The sequence below is a fragment of the Schistocerca nitens genome, chromosome 9 (genome assembly GCF_023898315.1).
Source record: "Schistocerca nitens isolate TAMUIC-IGC-003100 chromosome 9, iqSchNite1.1, whole genome shotgun sequence".
In the NCBI taxonomy this organism is placed as follows: Eukaryota; Metazoa; Arthropoda; class Insecta; order Orthoptera; family Acrididae; genus Schistocerca; species Schistocerca nitens.
This window is the reverse complement of record NC_064622.1, coordinates 142,278,056-142,297,124: the sequence shown is the minus strand read 5'-3', so window position 1 is coordinate 142,297,124 and position 19,069 is coordinate 142,278,056. Positions and strand designations below refer to the sequence as shown.

At 45.1% G+C, this 19,069-nt stretch overlaps 1 protein-coding gene across 1 annotated transcript in view; it reads right to left on the bottom strand.

Moving 5' to 3' along the window:
- Positions 1-16,680, bottom strand: part of LOC126204060 (protein lethal(3)malignant blood neoplasm 1) — a 145,951-nt gene extending 129,271 nt beyond the window's left edge. Inside the window, exon 1 of the mRNA XM_049938483.1 lies at positions 16,550-16,680. Within this exon, the coding sequence (XP_049794440.1) occupies positions 16,550-16,564 (15 nt within the window). The 5' untranslated portion in view covers positions 16,565-16,680. The remainder of the gene's footprint in view (positions 1-16,549) is intronic.
- Between the last annotated feature and the right edge of the window lie 2,389 nt (positions 16,681-19,069).

Below are 19,069 nucleotides of genomic sequence, written 5' to 3'. Positions count from 1 at the left end.
ATAGATGCACGGGGTCAGACAGGATGCTTATGTACGTGTCACCTGTCAGTCCACACACTATTACAGAGCCTCCACCAGCTTGAAAATTCCACTGCTAACATTCAGGGTCCAAGGATTCATGAAGTTGTCTCCATAGTCGTACACATCCATCCGCTCGATACAATTTGAAACGAGACTCGTCCGACTAGGCGACATGTTTCCAGTCATCAAATGACTCTGAGCACTATGTGACTTAACTTCTGAGGTCATCAGTCGCGTAGAACTTAGAACTAATTAAACCTAACTAACCTAAGGACATCACACACATCCATGTCCGAGGCAGGATTCGAAACTGCGATCTTAGCGGTCGCTCGGCTCCAGACTGTAGCGCTTAGAACCGCACGGCCACTCCGGCCGGCGTTTCCAGTCATCAACACTCCAGTGTCGGTGTTGAAGGAGCCAGGCGAGTCGTAAAGCGTTGTGTCGTGCTGTCATCAAGGGTACACGAGTGGGCCTTTGGTCAGGATGCCCGTATCGATGATGTTTCTTTGAATGGTTCGCAACCTCTTGTTTATGGCCCACCATCGAAATCTGCAGCAATTTGCGGAAGGGTTGCACCTCTGTTACATTGAGCGATTGTCTTCAGTCATCATTGGTCCCGTTAATGGTAAAGTGTTTTACGGGATTCGTGACATACATGATACACTCATGAAATGGTTGTTCGGGAAAAATCTCCACTTCATCGCTAACTCAGTGATACTGTATCCCACTACTCATGCACCGCGTACACCACCACATCAAAATTCACTTGAATCTTGACAACCTTCTGTTGTAGCAGCAGTAACCGATCTCAGAACTGCGCCAACACTTATTGCCTTATATAAGCGTTGCCGACGGCACCGCCGTCTTGTGCCTGTTTACATATCCCTGTATTTGAATACGCATCCCTATACCAGTTTCTTTGGCGCTTCAGTATATATAGCCTCCGTAAGTCACTGCACGGTGTGTGGTGGAGAGTAGTTCACATCAATATTATTGATTTTTCTTCCAATATCATTTTCGATTGAACGAGGGTAAAATGACTGTACGCCTGTGCTTGTGCCTTAATACACTACTGGCCATTAAAATTGCTACACCAAGAAGAAATGAAGATGATAAACGGGTATTCACTGGACAAATATATTATACTAGAACCGACATGTGATTACATTTTCACGTGATTTGGGTGCATAGATCCTGAGAAATCAGTACTCAGAACCACCACCTCTGGACGTAATAACGGCCTTGATACGCCTGGGCATTGAGTCAAACAGAGCTTGGATGGCGTGTACAGGTACAGCTGCCCATGCAGCTTCAACAAGATACCACAGTTCATCAAGAGTAGTGACTGGCGTATTGTGACGAGCCAGTTGCTCGGCCACCATTGACCAGACGTTTTCAATTGGTGAGAGATCTGGAGAATGTGCTGGCCTTTCTGCATCCAGAAAGGCCCGTACAGGAACTGCAACATGCGGTCGTGCATTATCCTGCTGAAATATATGGTTCCGCAGGGATCGAATGAAGGGTAGAGCCACGGGTCGTAACACATCTGAAATGTATCGTCCACTGTTCAAAGTGCCGTCAATGCGAACAAGAGGCGACCGAGACGAGTAACCAATGGCACCCCATACCATCACGCCGGGTGATACGCCAGTATGGCGATGACTAATACACGCTTCCAATGTCGTCAAACACGGATGCGACCATCAAGATGCTGTAAACAGAACCTGGATTCATCCGAAAAAATGACGTTTCGCCATTCGTGCACCCAGGTTCGTCGTTGAATACAGCATCGCAGGCGCTCCTATCTGTGATGCAGCGTCAAGGGTAACCGCAGCCATGTTCTCCGAGCTGATAGTCCATGCTGCTGCAAACGTCGTCGAACTGTTCGTGCAGATGGTTGTTGTCTTGCAAACGTCCCCATCTGTTGACTCAGGGATCGAGACGTGGCTGCACGATCCGTTACAGCCATGCGGTGATACGAGGCTGTTGGGATCCAGCACGGCGTTCCGTATTACCCTCCTGAACCATTGATTCCATATTCTAACAGTCATTGGATCTCGACCAACGCGAGCAGCAGTGTCGCGATACGATAAACCACAATCGCGATACGCTACAATCCGACCTTTATCAAAGTCGGAAACGTGATGGTACGCATTTCTCCTCCTGAAACGAGGCATCACAACAATGTTTCACCAGGCAACGCCGTTCAACTGCTGTTTGTGTATAAGAAATATGTTGGAAACTTTCCTAATGTCAGCACGTTGTAGGTGTCGCCACCGGCGCCAACCTTGTGTGAATGCTCTGAAAAGGTAATCATTTGCATATCACAGCAGCTTCTTGCTGTCGGTTAAATTTCGCGTCTGCAGCACATCATCTTCGTGGTGTAGCAATGTTAATGGCCAGTATTGTATTTTATGTCATATTATTATAATCACTACGTCAGACGTGCTGCCGCGCGGGATAGCCGCACTGTCTGAGGCGTCTTGTCACGACCCGCGTGGCTTCCCCCGTCGTAGGTTCGAGTCCCTCCTCGGTCATGGGTGCGTATGTCTTCCTTAGCGTAAGTTAGTTTAAGTTAGATTAAATAGTGTGTAAGCTTAGGGAGCCATGACCTCAGCAGTTTGATCCCATAAGACCTTACCACAAATTTCCAAAACTTTTTTCAGACGTGCTATTATGCGTACATAATGTTCTTACAGTATTCGCCTATGTATACAGATTCGCTATGTGTATTGTAACGGAGTTTCACAAGACCTGCACATATTTCTTCCAACGATTCCCAACAACGTTCCCCGAGCATTTCTGTTAAACATTCGTATGGGCTATAACGGCCGAAAATGATATTAGCAGCGATTTGCGTATATTTCCTAAGCTATTCGATGCCATACCAAGTTGTCGACTAGAGAAGATAAATTAAAACCATTATCTCCGATAGTGACTTTTCATTTATTTATAAGACGTGTTTTGAAGGCTTACACCACCATTTCAAGTGGATCAATGGATTATATAACATTTTTGTTTGCTGGAGGCAGCCAGTTGTCAGTTTTGAATTCTGTTGAGGTACACGTTAGGTATATTCAGCTGTTGTTAATGTAATATGGGAATAGAATTACACATGTAAACAATTATGATACAGCTACTTACCTATGTTACAGTAGAAAGAAAACAATGTTCGTCGTCAATATACATTTTATCTTTAGTTGCTACACAAACACGTGTCAACAACTGGATCAGACCGTAGGTTCTATAACTGTACAAAAACAGCGCCTTGTAAGATAAGGAGCAACCATTACTAACTTACACTGCGAATCAAAAATATAGGGAACAAATACATTAGTGCTTAATTCTTTGGAATATCATTATTGTAAAAAATAAAAAAAAGGTAAACAGGAAAAGAAAAATTAAACCTATTTGCAGAGTATTACTTTGTTAATGTTTCGCTTTGGTGATTTGAGAATTGTCTTATGGTTTAAGTCAGTCAAAAACAGATAGCAGCAAAAGCTACTGTGCGTCGTCCGATATACCTGAGAATCTCCTAAAAAAGTTCATTGGCATTGTCTCACTTTTGTTACTGGGTTCTGCCCATGGTTCCTGTTGGGCATAAGAATTTCGTGTTCTTGATAGAGGCTCAGTTTGTGGCCATTGTTTAGTCTGTATAATATTATTACATTACTAGCTGACAAAGACAGCACTGACCGGACATTCATTGTGCCATTTTTCTATTAGAAACCAAAACAAAAAATTTACCTAGTTTGTGGTTTAATATCAAAGAAATAAGCATGATGTACAAATGTGTAAGAACAGTACATGAGGCAGTTTCTGTATGCTTGGCGCAGCTCCTTCGCGTATCGACTACGACATTATGTAAACGGCTTTCATGGTAACGCCTCTTCATAGCTCTACAGACGTCTATAGCTTTCGTCTACAACGGTTTTCGCTTCGCAGTTGAAACTTGTGAAAAGCGCATGCACGTGTCAGGGATTTCCACAAGTCAACTCGACTGTAGCAGTGTCTTATTAGTTAAGAACACATGTACACTCCTGGAAATGGAAAAAAGAACACATTGACACTGGTGTGTCAAACCCACCATACTTGCTCCGGACACTGCGAGAGGGCTGTACAAGCAATGATCACACGCACGGCACAGCGGACACACCAGGAACCGCGGTGTTGGCCGTCGAATGGCGCTAGCTGCGCAGCATTTGTGCACCGCCGCCGTCAGTGTCAGCCAGTTTGCCGTGGCATACGGAGCTCCATCGCATTCTTTAACACTGGTAGCATGCCGCGACAGCGTGGACGTGAACCGTATGTGCAGTTGACGGACTTTGAGCGAGGGCGTATAGTGGGCATGCGGGAGGCCGGGTGGACGTACCGCCGAATTGCTCAACACGTGGGGCGTGAGGTCTCCACAGTACATCGATGTTGTCGCCAGTGGTCGGCGGAAGGTGCACGTGCCCGTCGACCTGGGACCGGACCGCAGCGACGCACGGATGCACGCCAAGACCGTAGGATCCTACGTAGTGCCGTAGGGGACCGCACCGCCACTTCCCAGCAAATTAGGGACACTGTTGCTCCTGGGGTATCGGCGAGGACCATTCGCAACCGTCTCCATGAAGCTGGGCTACGGTCCCGCACACCGTTAGGCCGTCTTCCGCTCACGCCCCAACATCGTGCAGCCCGCCTCCAGTGGTGTCGCGACAGGCGTGAATGGACGAATGGAGACGTGTCGTCTTCAGCGATGAGAGTCGCTTCTGCCTTGGTGCCAATGATGGTCGTATGCGTGTTTGGCGCCGTGCAGGTGAGCGCCACAATCAGGGCTGCATACGACCGAGGCACACAGGGCCAACACCCGGCATCATGGTGTGGGGAGCGATCTCCTACACTGGCCGTACACCACTGGTGATCGTCGAGGGGACACTGAATAGTGCACGGTACATCCAAACCGTCATCGAACCCATCGTTCTACCATTCCTAGACCGGCAAGGGAACTTGCTGTTCCAACAGGACAATGCACGTCCGCATGTATCCCGTGCCACCCAACGTGCTCTAGAAGGTGTAAGTGAACTACCCTGGCCAGCAAGATCTCCGGATCTGTCCCCCATTGAGCATGTTTGGGACTGGATGAAGCGTCGTCTCACGCGGTCTGCACGTCCAGCACGAACGCTGGTCCAACTGAGGCGCCAGGTGGAAATGGCATGGCAAGCCGTTCCACAGGACTACATCCAGCATCTCTACGATCGTCTCCATGGGAGAATAGCAGCCTGCATTGCTGCGAAAGGTGGATATACACTGTACTAGTGCCGACATTGTGCATGCTCTGTTGCCTGTGTCTATGTGCCTGTGGTTCTGTCAGTGTGATCATGTGATGTATCTGACCCCAGGAATGTGTCAATAAAGTTTCCCCTTCCTGGGACAATGAATTCACGGTGTTCTTATTTCAATTTCCAGGAGTGTATTAAATCTTCACGCATGATGCGCCATTTTTCATGCATCTCACTATTTATGGCGTCATATCTTGTGACCTATGTATCATACTGCCATACAATTTTGTCGGTAAACTCAGCGGCATATGTGGATACTGTTTACAAAGTATTTTCAAAAATGGTTCAAATGGCTCTGAGCACTGTGGGACTTAACAGCTGAGGTCATCAGTCCCCTAGAACTTAGAACTACTTAAACCTTACTAACCTAAGGACATCACACACATCCATGCCCAAGGCAGGATTCGAACCTGCGACCGTAGCGGTCGCGCGGTTCAGACTGAAGCGCCTAGAACAGCTCGGCCACACCGGCCGGCCAAAGTATTTTGTGAATGGTGTTAGTAGCAAAGAAGTAATACATTTAAACTTTATATACAATGCGACCGTTTTTCATGCTTCTCAGTGTTTATGACATAATATCTCCTGAACTGCCGTAGGTAGTTGGTTCTTATCCCCACAGCGAGAAAGAGATGTGGAGCACACACACACACACACACACACACACACACACACACACACACACACACACACACACACATTTTTATAATACATATGGGTTTTCCATGTTGTCAAAGGCATGTCATGTATCGTTAATGGGAGTAGCTATCACAGATTTATTAGGCATGCTATTCCTGAATCCATTTTTATGTTTTTTAAATCTGTTTCGGAAAGTGAGTCCAGTATCGCTCAAATGCTGTGCTTGGTGTTCATTGCACTCGTAAACATCTGAGTTATAGAATTTGTCTTTGTTAGATATAACGTTGTGTGACAGACTATTAGATATTTATTGGCCGGAGGAGAAAGCAGTTCTTACAGATTATTGTCTCAATACATTAGTAGTTTTCTATGAGATGCTACCGAAGAAGGGAAGGCCTACTGTCTTGGTGTCTGCCTAACTGTTGTTCTTATTTTTGTTTCTATTTATTCTTTTCATAACTTTCTGAGGTCTTTCGTGTACGCGTGCAAGGTTAAAAACATTTAAAAATGTTATTTGTTTAGTTATTCCAGTTAGCAGCATGTAGATGCAAGTTGCACGGAGCATATAAAATGCCACTCAGCATTGAAATGCTACAAAATGTAGCAATAATCGCTACGCTGACTCGGGCTGGCACGTAGAGTGCGAACAGGTGCAATAGCGGGCAACCAACTGCTTCCTCTTTGTCTAAGGTAAACGTTTAAAATGTGCGTTCCAACTGAAATTCCTGAGAAATGTGAAATCCGTTCCGTAAGTCTAAGTTCAGAGGCAATAAATCACATTCCGTGTGTGTAAGATGTAAATGTGTTGAGTGAAGGTGTTGGCTATTAACAGCGCAGAAGAACTAACTTTTATGATCATGACATACGTGGCAGTTCGTCTACAGTCATCAATAAACCGGTTTAGAAAGCAGACGAAACTAACGTGAAAGCTACCGTTTAACGTTACCAAGTACGTGAAATCGTGACGCAACAATTATGTTACCAAATTTTCTGTGCTCACTGAGTTCGAAAACTTATTTCTGATAATTTCATAACTCAGTTGATGTTCTCTTGACTGAACAGAACTGTGGACGTTGGCGAGATATTTGTCTTCTAAGCCAACATGGAGGCAGAGCACCAGTCAGTGATGTGGGGTAATACCGTCTGCCGTTTGTTTCAAACTGTCTAGGACATTGTTACTGTTACTCATCTTCGATGGACTACAGTAATTCAGCAGTGCTCCGTTACGTTTCTCACAGATTATTGTCAGTTCTCGTTAATATTGTTCAGAGATATAGTTCAGCAAGGCCTATCTAAAATTACTTTTTAATTCTTGCGATAAATGGAATGGCGTAGTTTTTATATTTAGTGCCAACTCGCCCCTGAATTACTAAGTTTTAACACAATTTCGTAGATCAGTAAGGTGTTGGTATATGTCAACTGACTGCTGTAAGAAATTAAAAGGGAGCATTCCTCAGAATAGCAGTACGTCCCATAAACTCACACGCTAATGGCTCACGACGCTGAAAGTCAAATGTGTGATCAGGCAAACAGGTACTTCAGATTTCGCATAAGCGATTACTGAGTCTCGATCCTGCAGTCATAAATAGAACGAACTAAATCGAGAGTGAATCACACTTTCCGAGAAGCGCATATGTAACCACCATGCGCTGAAAGCAGCCTTTCTTCAACTGCTACAGGACGTGGTTGACGTATCGCAGGTTTTGCAGCCGCCGTTCTTGGAAGGTCGCGAAGAGTGAACCGGAGACGTGCAGCTTTCGATTGCAGATGTATCGGGATCTCCTGCCAGGACAACGGACGTGACTGCAGTGCAAGAACGTTTTGCCGAGCGCACTTCTTGACGGCGTGCCAGATGCGTGAAAGGTCGCAGCTAATCCCAGCGTGATGATTGAAAATACAGCGTCTAATTATTCCACGCATCGCTTGTAAGTGGAGAACGCACCGATGGAACACGCTCCCAGAGTTGAAGTATGTCTCGTCTGGTACCAGCCGTTTAACTACGAGGACGGATTGAGAGACTGCAATTACGTATAACAGCTTTGAAGTGCGTGGCTTTACTAATGGCAATATTTTTTTAACGGTTGTCACTTTGCTTTTCCAACGAAAACGGCTGAGCGCAGCAGGATAAAGAAATGTAAAGACTTAGACATGGAACTGACAAATTAACACAGACGTTCAAACTTTTACGAAACTTTTTCCCGCTGACACCCGCCACAAAATAATGAACGGGAAAAAGTTTATCGCTCTACTACATTTTCGCTATTCAAGTAGTAGTTCATCAGGCTTAATGTTTCAGTTTATTACTTACATACAACTATCTCTATTCGCGACACATTTTGCATACGGTATGCACTGGATGCATCTGCAAAATTATGTCATTGTATGCCACATAATTCAGGAGATACAACGTCGTAGAAATTGACATGCATGAAAAATTTTTGCTTAAAATGGTGCCAAAATTACCCAGAATATACTCATCCAGTGTTTGACAATGACAGCGATTAGCGACGACCAACAAACTTTGAACTTTATTCCAAACTTTTCTTAACGTATCTCGCTCACATGTTTAACGTCAGACGTATAACACATTAAGTCATTTGAGAAGTAACTTAGTGTTTGAAGGCGTTTTATACGTGGGAGCTCGATTCCTTGAATAACTGGATGCGGAGGATTCACTGATCTTAAAATAAAGACTAAGAACTCATTTTGGCAGCAGTGGAACTTCACGGATGCTTGTGAATATGTCGATGTCATGTGTGGTACTATTTCCCGCTACCATGTGCCTCACTGTTTTCTAGATCGTGACTTCCATTGCCAAGATGCGCAAAATCTTCCCATAGTTGTTCTTACTACTTCGTTTTGATGAATTTTTCTTCAGCATTTAATTTCTCTATATCGATCGGTAGCGTGCGAAAACGAATGTTTGAGAAAAACTGTCATTAATTTTATTGTGAAAACAAAAAACTGCCTGAAAAAAAGGCTCTGAGCACTATGGGACTCAACTGCTGAGGTCATTAGTCCCCTAGAACTTAGAACTAGTTAAACCTAACTAACCTAAGGACATCACAAACATCCATGCCCGAGGCAGGATTCGAACCTGTGACCGTAGCGGTCTTGCGGTTCCAGACTGCAGCGCCTTTAACCGCACGGCCACTTCGGCCGGCAAAACTGCCTGAGAGCAGGCTCTAATTCGATGTTCATTTACACATTTAATGTTTGAAAAGCGCTGGTTATAGCTAAATATGCCCTACTAGTATCTCCTCTGTCGTAATTTCGGTTGAGTCAGGTGAAGATCAGAGGGGAGAATCGGTCAGTTTATTTATACAGGCCGTCTTTTAAAAGCGTCCATTCGAAAGTACGTGCGAGGTGCCTCTTCTAATTAGCGCCTGTTGATTCGGCAACCGTCTTCACACTTTCACCGCCACAACGCTGCCAGCGCCAACACGCAGCGACCCGATAGTCACATTAGTCGGTCTCTCATCCCTTCTACTGGTATCTGATGGAGATCAGCGTTGATGCTAGAAGAACTAAGCCAAGACAATTTATAAATGAAATGATCTTCTAGGAATGAATAAGGTACGCATAAAGCATTAAAATTTTCGGAAAGACTTGAAGCTTGAAGATAATGTTTTGATAACACCTTTTGTAAACCTATGAGAGATTCATGAGTATATCCAACATTGCGACAGAGTTAAAAAAAATATATCCCCAAGGAGAGGACAAAAAATAAACTGGATCCTCGTTCCAGATGCCATATACGTCACACATTGTGGCAACGAATGAGTTGGTTGGTTGATCTGGGGTAGTGAGCCAAACACATCGGTCCCATCGGATTAGGCAAGGACGGGGAAGGAAATCGACCGTCCACTTTCGAAGGAACCATGCCAGCATTTGCCAGAAGCTATTTAGGGAAATCAATGAAAATCTAAATCAGGATGGAAGGACGCGGGTTTGAAGCGTCGTCCTCAAGAATGTGAGTCCAGTGTGCTAACCACTGCGCCGCTTCGCTCGGTAACTAAAGAGTGTTACAAGTAGATGAAGAATGTTATGCAGGCTGTTCAAAAAATAACACTTGCGTCGTGCCTGTACAATGAATGTAGCACTCTCAACGAATTCTATCAGTCAGGCGTCCACTCATGATTGGTTTCTTTTTCACCCAGTACCATAAAAGAAGTGTTTCAGAATGATTCTTTCTTCTTCTTGTCATATCAGTGCGTAACAAACAGATGCGTCAGCCAGAGACAAAGAATGTGTACCATGAACACATATAAAGTATAGAAAAATTGTTAATTTTATCATCATAACACATTAGTAACAAGCATGGTCCTTTCCAGACGCAACTCCTAGCCTTTTCCTATGAACAATCTTGGCTAACCAGTCCCACTAAGGTTTACAGCCGCACATTGAATGCATAGCAAAAAGCTGCGTGGTTATGTAGATTTACAGCGCAGAATATGTTTCTAATTATTAACCGTAGATTAAATAACATATTTTTCTGTCTATATCTATATCATTACTCTACTCTGAAAATTCTCTTGAAGCCTGTGTCAGCGAGTACTTCAGATACTACTTCCATTTCCTACAAAAAATTTAACGTGGGTCACGCCCTCTGTTTTAACAGATGACAAGACGCGTATAAAAACTTAAATTTGGATCACAAAAAAATGGTTCAAATGGCTCTGAGCACTATGGGACTTAACATCTGAGGTCATCAGTCCCCTAGACTTACAACTACTTAAACCTAACTAACCTAAGGAATCACACACATCCATGCCCGAGGCAAGATTCGAACCTGCGACCGTAGCATCCGCGCGGTTCCGGACTGAAGCGCCTAGAACCTCTCGGCCACAGCGATAGATCACAGGAAGGTGATTTAAATCCACCATCTTCAATCGGTGATTAAGTCCCATACTCCGTAACAGAGCCTAGGGGTCGATACGAGAGACCCGCACCGCCGTACTAGGCAAGTTTCTAGTGGAGGTGGTTTGCCATTGCCTTCCTCCAACCGTAATTGGAATAATGATGATGATGAAAACGACACCACAACACCCAGTCTTCTCGAGGCAGGTGAAAATCCCTGACCTCGCCGGGAATCGAGCCTGGGAAGCGAGAACGCTACCGCGATACCACGAGCTGCGGACTATCATTACATGGGTAATCAATTAAATAGTGTGCTAATTATTCCCGGAGATGAGGCACACATAAAATGTGTGATATCTACGTATCACGGAGAGTACTTTCCCACTGATGCCCAACATCTGATTTAGCCACATACGCTGAAGTCGTTTCTCCAATTTAATGAGGATAGGTAACACACTTCAGAGATGATCGTTGCATCATGAGGGAGGTCATAGTCCCAGTAGACCACCGCCATGAACTTACCGGCTGGGGGTGCGGCTTTCAACTTTTTATTCCGAAGAGAGGTGGTGTGGCGCCATTCCAGGGGTTGCCATTTTTTTCCGGTTCGAAGTGATAAACAGATGTTTCATAGCTTATGACGATGTTCGACAAAAAATTGCCACGATCAGCTTCATAACGCACAAGTAACCCTGCACGGATGGTGCTTCGTTGATCTTTATGGTTTTCTGATAGGAAGAGAGGAACCCAACGGGAACACTGCTTTGAGTACCCCAACTGGTGGATGAGTTTGATAGAGCTACCAACGGAGACGTCCAGGTGAGCAGTGAGATGTTTGATTGTGATTCATCGATCACCTCTAATGAGTGTGTCCACGCGTTCCAACAATGCAGGAGACACAGCTGTGTTAGGATGGATTACACGCGGGAGATCGGAAAGGTTTGTGTGACCTTGTTGCGATGATGAAGCCGCTTCGCCCAACGACTCACCGTGCTTTTGTTCACTGCCAGGTTGTCGAAGACATTCTACGAATCCTTGCGAATATCTGCGATGCTCTGGTTTTCCGCCAAGCAAATTCAATGTCAGCTCCCTGCTTGGAACGCACTTCCGATAAAGACGCCATTTTGAAGGCCACGTATAGCGCCGCCACCTATCGGAACTTCATGATACTACAGGGACTGAAACGGGAATGTTCCACGATGTCCCACAACAAATTCCACGTTGTTCAACAGAATTTTCCCGAGATAAAAAATATGTTGCTTTACTTATTGGACCTCAGCCGTATAAGATATAAGGAAATGACTTTAATAGCTGGTTCCCATAAACGACTCCCGATTCATTTAAGGTGTTTCAATTTCGTTTACTCGTCGCCGTTCTTAAGTCATGACCAGGTGTCCAATCTTCTTCCACATGTTTACTCCGCAGGCCCATACACAACGTGTGGCGGAGACTGCTTTCTGTTAACGAATGGTTCAAATGGCTCTGAGCACTATGGGACTTAACTACTGAGGTCATCAGTCCCCTAGAACTTAGAACTACTTAAACCTAACTAACCTAAGGACATCACACACATCCATTCCCGAGGCAGGATTCGAACATGCGACCGGCTTCTGTTAACAGATTACCGATATTTTGTCCTATTCCAGTCGCGTATAGAGTGAGAGCAAATTGAGACGTGCCTGTGTAAGCGTGCTATTTTCTCTCATCTTATCCTCGGGATTCCTACGCAAGATATACGATCGTGGCATCAGAATGGTCGCACAGTCTTCTTCAATGCATGTAGCTTCTCCACATTTACGCAACAGAGTTTTGCAAAAACTACGTCGGTTTTCATCGAAAGATCCCTATCTAAGTTCCCCGGACAACATTTTTGCCCTATTTTACAGAATTATACTGATCTGTTGCGATCCTGGTAGCACGTCTCTGATTTCGATCGACATCAGCTGATATTCCACTGCCGCGCGGAGTGGCCGCGCGGTTTAAGGCGACACGTCTGGGATCGCGCAGCCCCTCCCGCCGGAGGTTCGAGTCCTCCTTCGGGCATGGGTGTGTGTGTGTTGGTCTTACCATAAGTTAGTTTAGGTTAGTTCAAGTAGTTTGTAAGTCTAGGGACCGATGACCCCAGCAGTTTGGTCCCTTAGGAATTCACACACATTTGAACATTTTGATATTCCACTTCATAAATGTACCTCCACATCTATACGAATACTCTACAGTTCACGTATAACAGACTGGCAGAGGGTTCATCGAACTATCTTCGGACTATTTCTGTGCCGTTCTACTCCCCAAAAGCGGTTGGGAAAACGGACACTTAAATCTTCCTGTGTATGCTCTGGTTTCTTATTTTATTACGATGATTATTTCTCCCTGTTTAGGTGGACTCAGCAAAATATTTTCGCATACGGAGGAGGACGTTGGTGATTGAAATTTCGTAAAAAGATCTTGCCGCAACGAAAACCACCTTTGTTTAAATGATTTCCACCCCAATTCGCGTGTTATACGTGTGGCATTATCTCTCCTATTTCGCGATAATGCAAAACGAGCTGCCCTTCTTTGAACTTTTTCGATATCCTGCGTCAATCCTATCTGGTAAGGATCCCATACCGAACGTCAATACTCCAGAAGAGTGCGGACAAGACTAGTGTAGGCAGTCTGTTTAGAAGACCTGCCATTAAAACGCAGTCTGTGGTCCGACTTTCCTGCAAAATTTTCCATACGATCGTTCCGGTATAAATTGTTCGTAACTGTGCACCCTTGGCATAAGGGGCGATCAAGAAGTTTCCGTTAGGAGGCCCCATTTCGATATGCCCGTCAGCCAAAATCACCATGAGCATTGAGGCAATCATCCCACCCACGCACCTGGTTGAAGATACCCATTTGCTAAAACACATTGTTCTACTGCGTGAAGAAGTCAGTAACTGCCCGCTGCACATCTTCGAACGACAGGAATCTTCGACCCTTCAAGGCACTTTTTCAGGGACCGAAAACATAATAGGGCAGCTGCTCGAGTTCTACCAATTGAGGTGGCGCAACTTCTGTGTTACGATATTTGAGATGTGGCGACGTGTGTTATCATGAAGCAGCTGCGTCCCTTGTCGCGCGCCATTCAATAACGGTGGTTTTCGATAGACATGCTGGTCCATACTCATTCTTCTTCCTCTGATGGATATCTTTCGGTGTTTCTCCCCCGGCAGCCAAGAAAAGAATAACAGCACACATTTGGTAATAACGTCTCCATAGTTCACGTTTCCGCATTTACCGCACCCACGTCGGAAAGATACGAATTCCACACTAATCCCTTGCCTAAATGTAGGTGCTTGTTTACCAGCATCGGAGTCTCTCTCTACGTTGTACGTAACTGCAACAACGTCCTCGAGTGGACACTTTTTGATAGTTCCTTATATCTCGCTGGATTGACAGCCTTCAGACGAGTCTGATTTGTCACGTAACCGAAATTAACAGATTCATTTTAGCATTCGTGTGTATGACTTCACGCTTTTCAATGTTTAAGAGACGATTGCCAATTTTCGCACAATAAAGTTATCTTGTCTAAACCATATTTGAATTTGTTTTCACCTCAGATTCTGGAACAATGATCAACAACTGGTTGCATTAGCTTTTTGTATGTAATTTCTGATACTGTTGCATTGTACCTTCATTGAACCCTTCGAACAAATGTAAGTCTTCCATTTATTTTTCGTACTACAGAGACTACGTACTTTTACTCACGGCCTCGTTGCTTAGGGTCACCCGTTAATACTTAAACGTCGTAACGTGCCCCAGGTGCTCAACACTTATCTTTTAAATGGATACTATCAGGTTATTTCCCTTTGGTCTGGCATTATCTTTCATATATTCACATTTAAAGAAACGTGTCATTCGTTACACCAAGCAGAAATTTTGGTCAGGCCTTTCTGCGTTTTAAGGACAGATATAATGTCTGATACATATTCAGCCTGCTGGAAACTTATAACTGATCGTTTACTGCAGCTCCAGTTGCGATTTCATTTAGGCGATTGCCGGTTACTACTGTTGTGAGTCATCTTTAAATGTTGTCAGCATAATCCTGTTGCCGGCCGGAGTGGCAGAGCGGTTCTAGGCTCTACAGTCTGGAACCGCGCCACCGCTACGGTCGCAGGTTCGAATCCTGCCTCGGGCATGGATGTGTGTGATGTCCTTAGGTTAGTTAGGTTTAAGTAGTTCTAAGTTCTAGGGGACTGATGACCACAGCAGTTAAGTCCCATAGTGCTCAGAGCCATTTGAACCATAACCCTGTTTTGCCAAAAATTTACGTGGTGAGACAGTGAATACATGAAAATACAAGTCAATTTTTACCATAAGACAGAGACGGCAACCAGTCACTGTCAATAATACTGTTTACGAAGAACACATAGCACGGACATTTTCATTCATAGTTAGGCCCTATTACAGCACAGAACTCCTTGTTGTGAGGCAACATCATCATACAGAACTTTCGTCAGAACTAAACTCAGAGAACACAGCTAATTCCATGTAATTTTAAACGTAAACAGGCCTCTTAGGTTGAACTTGGCGGTTCTAAACCGACCGCTCCTAACTAACGGTATTATCCTGACAGCGTTACACGCACTTCCTCGACTTGTATAGCTGCTCCAGCATTAAAATACTGTTATAATGTTGCGGCAGCTATATGCGGTAGCAAAGACAGTGTATGACGCTGTAACTAAGCTGAAAATGTTTGACGATGGTCCGACCTGGCCGAATGCGGAAAACGGCCACATTACCAACAGTTCCTTACAATCGTCCAATGTCTTTACTTGACTATGAGATATCGTCTTTGCTCTGCGACATGAGTCACGGTTTCCTGTCAGGGGGGTCACAGTTCGCAGTAATTGATGGAAACCCGTATACTGATGCCGAAGTAACATCTGGAGATCCAGAAGCAAGCGTTAGAGGTCATCTGCTGCTCATAGTCTATGTAATCGATTTAGGGTTTGTTTGCAGATGTGCAACAGAAAATATTGTTTACAGATGAAAAGAAAAGTTGTTGTTGGGGAGGCAAACAAAGAGTACATTTTATTGACAGAACGCAGAAGATGAAAGAAATCTACTAAGGAGACTTCTTACGGTACGCTAATTTGTCCATTTGTGGAGCATTACTGTGAGGTGTGGGATCCTTACCTCATAGGATTGACGGAGAACTGTGAAAAACTTCAAAGGGCAAGTCATTACGTCTTATCACGAAAGTGTCCTGGATATGCCAAGGAAGCTGTAGTGGCAATAATTAAAACAGAGGTGTCTTTCGTTGGGGTGAGGTACTTACACGAAATTTCAATCACGAAGTTTCTCCTTCGAGGACGAAAATATTTTTTAAATTTCGACCTAAGGGTGGGAAATGAGTATCGTGTTCAAATATGAGAAATCAAATTTCCTACGGAAAGATTTAGGTGTTCACTTTTCTTACGGGCGATTCGAGAGTAGAACCGTCATTCTAACACGTAAGTGTGAATTGAATAACAACCGTGTACATGTACATACTGGTAGCCAGCAGCGTCGTTTGCGAACTGTCTGACAGTGCTGCAGCCCTACCTCCGAGAGTTATAAATGTTCTACGGTTAGCACTGCGAAAGAAAAATGTTTGCAGGTCGGCATGGACGAGTCAGGGAGTCTGTGTGTCATCTGGCGGATCACTGCATGGCGGAACTGCATAGGAGCGGCTGTGAAAGTAGCCATACCTGCGTGAGAGCCATTGCTGCCGTCGCTTGTGGAGTCCCCGAGCGCAGTGGCTACGGGCTGTCGGCGGACGGGAGAAACGGTCCGCGAGTGGTGAGGCGATGTGACGTAGCGCGGTGCGCTGCGCTGTGACAGACACCGGAGAACCGCCACTGCGGGGGCAGGGCGCCTCTTGCCGCCTTTAAACGCCCCCCACCCCCACGCCACTCAGCACAGTCGCGGCCGCCGCCTCCGGAGTAGCCCGGCGTCGGGACGCTCCGGAGATGCTCCTCCTTCTTCGGCGCAAGCTTCCCCCTTCCTCACGCAGTGACCTTTCTCTGCCTTGGCACCGTGACCGTCCAGTCAGGAAACAATGGAAGATGCGTACTCGTAGATTACGGTGCGAGTGCTTCTCTGTTCTGCGGCAGCGTCTAGAATACCGCGCCTCAGTGGACACTGCACGTCCGGCAGCCAGATGCATATGACTGTTTTATATGTGGTAGGAGTGACATCATCATCTGTATTTGTTGATGTTGCTGCTGTAAAGGGTGGGAGAAGTCCCCATGCCCCCTAACGTCTACAGACGTTAAAGTAATATATATATATATATATATATATATATATATATATATATATATATATATATATATATATGACCTAGTAGATAGTGTCGGAATTTCCATGCGGCTTTTCGCGGATGATGCTGTCGTATACGGAGAAGTTGCAGCATTAGACAACTGCAGCGAAATACAGGACGATCTGCAGCGGATAGGCACTTGGTGCAGGGAGTGACCACTGACCCTTAACATAGACAAATGCAATGTATTGCGAATACATAGAACGAAGGATCCTTTATTGCATGATTATATCATAGCGGAACAAACACTGGTAGCAGTTACTTCTGTAAAATATCTGGGAGTATGCGTACGGAACTATTTGAAGTGGAATGATCATATAACATTAATTGTTGGTAAGGCAGGTACCAGGTTGAGATTTATTGGGAGAGTCCTTAGAAAATGTAGTCCATCAACAAAGGAGGTGGCTTACAAAACACTCGTTCGACCTATACTTGAGTATTGCTTATCAGTGTGGGTTCCGTACCAGGTCGGGTCGACGGAGCAGATAGAGAAGATCCAAAGAAGAGCGGCGCGTTTCGTCACAGGGTTATTTGGTAACCGTGGTAGCGTTACGGAGATGTTTAGCAAACTCAAGTGGCAGATTCTGCAAGAGAGGCGCTCTGCATCGCGGTGTAGCTTGCTGTCCAGGTTCCGAGAGGGTGCGTTTCTGGATGAGTTATGGAATATATTGCTTTCCCCTACTTATACCTCTCGAGGAGATCACGAATGTAAAATTAGAGAGATTCGAGAGCGCACGGAGGCTTTCCGGCAGTCGTTCTTCCCGCGAACCATACGCGACTGGAACAGGAAAGGGAGGTAATGACAGTGGCACGTTAAGTTCCATCCGACACACACCATTGGGTGGCTTGTGGAGTATAAATGTAGATGTAGATGTATCGAATGCTATTGATTCGATTTTAGAACAAGTATTTACTTATTTATCAAGTGTCCAATATATCGGCATGTTCCCAATCATGCTGTAAACAAATTTCCATAGTCCTCCATGTTCTCGTTGACATATCTTTGAGCATGCCCGGTGTTGTACTGCGAAATTCGTCCTCAAAATGGTTCAAATGGCTCTGAGCACTATGTTACTTTTGAGGTCATCAGTCGCCTAGAACTTAGAACTAATTAAACCTAACTAACCTAAGGACATCACACACATCCATGTCCGAGGCAGGATTCGAACCTGCGACCATAGCGGTTGCTCGGTTCCAGACTGTAGCGCCTAGAACCGCACGGCCACTCCGGCCGGCAAATTGGTCCTCATAGCATTGCACTGTTCTTCGTTTGTAGCACAACGACGTGCAGATACGTGCGTGTTAATGACTCTTCATAACAAGTTTTCAGGTGTGATGAGGTTAGGACTTCATCGTCATTTCAAGGGAGCTGGTGTTGCTGTTAAACCACGACCTATTCACCGTCCTGGAGAGTGTCTCGCGCACTGCAAGAGCGTAGCGTGGAGGCGCTGCATCATGGCCGGCCTGTGTGGCCGAGCGGTTCTAGGCTTCGCAGGTTCGAATCTTGCCTCGGGCTTGGATGTGTGTGATGTCCTTGGGTTAGTTAGGTTTAAGTAGTTCAAAGTTCTAGGGGACTGATCACCTCAGATGTTAAGTCCCATAATGCTCAGAGCCATTTGAACCATTCGCTCCATCATGCTGCAACTGTGTGCATGTTGTGAGGTCCTTTCCTCAAGCTGAGGTATTAACCATGTTTGTAAAATATGTAAATAACTTGCACCACTCACAGTCCCTTCAACTGAGTAATGAGGATTCTCTCAGGCTCAAACGACAATATTTTTAACTCGTGAGATGCGATAAATGACACGTTCACCTGAAAACATAACTCTGGCACGGTTCACTGCATTTGGAAATTCAGTTAACAAACCGCGGCATGCTAAAACACTCTCATTCTGATCTGTATCCG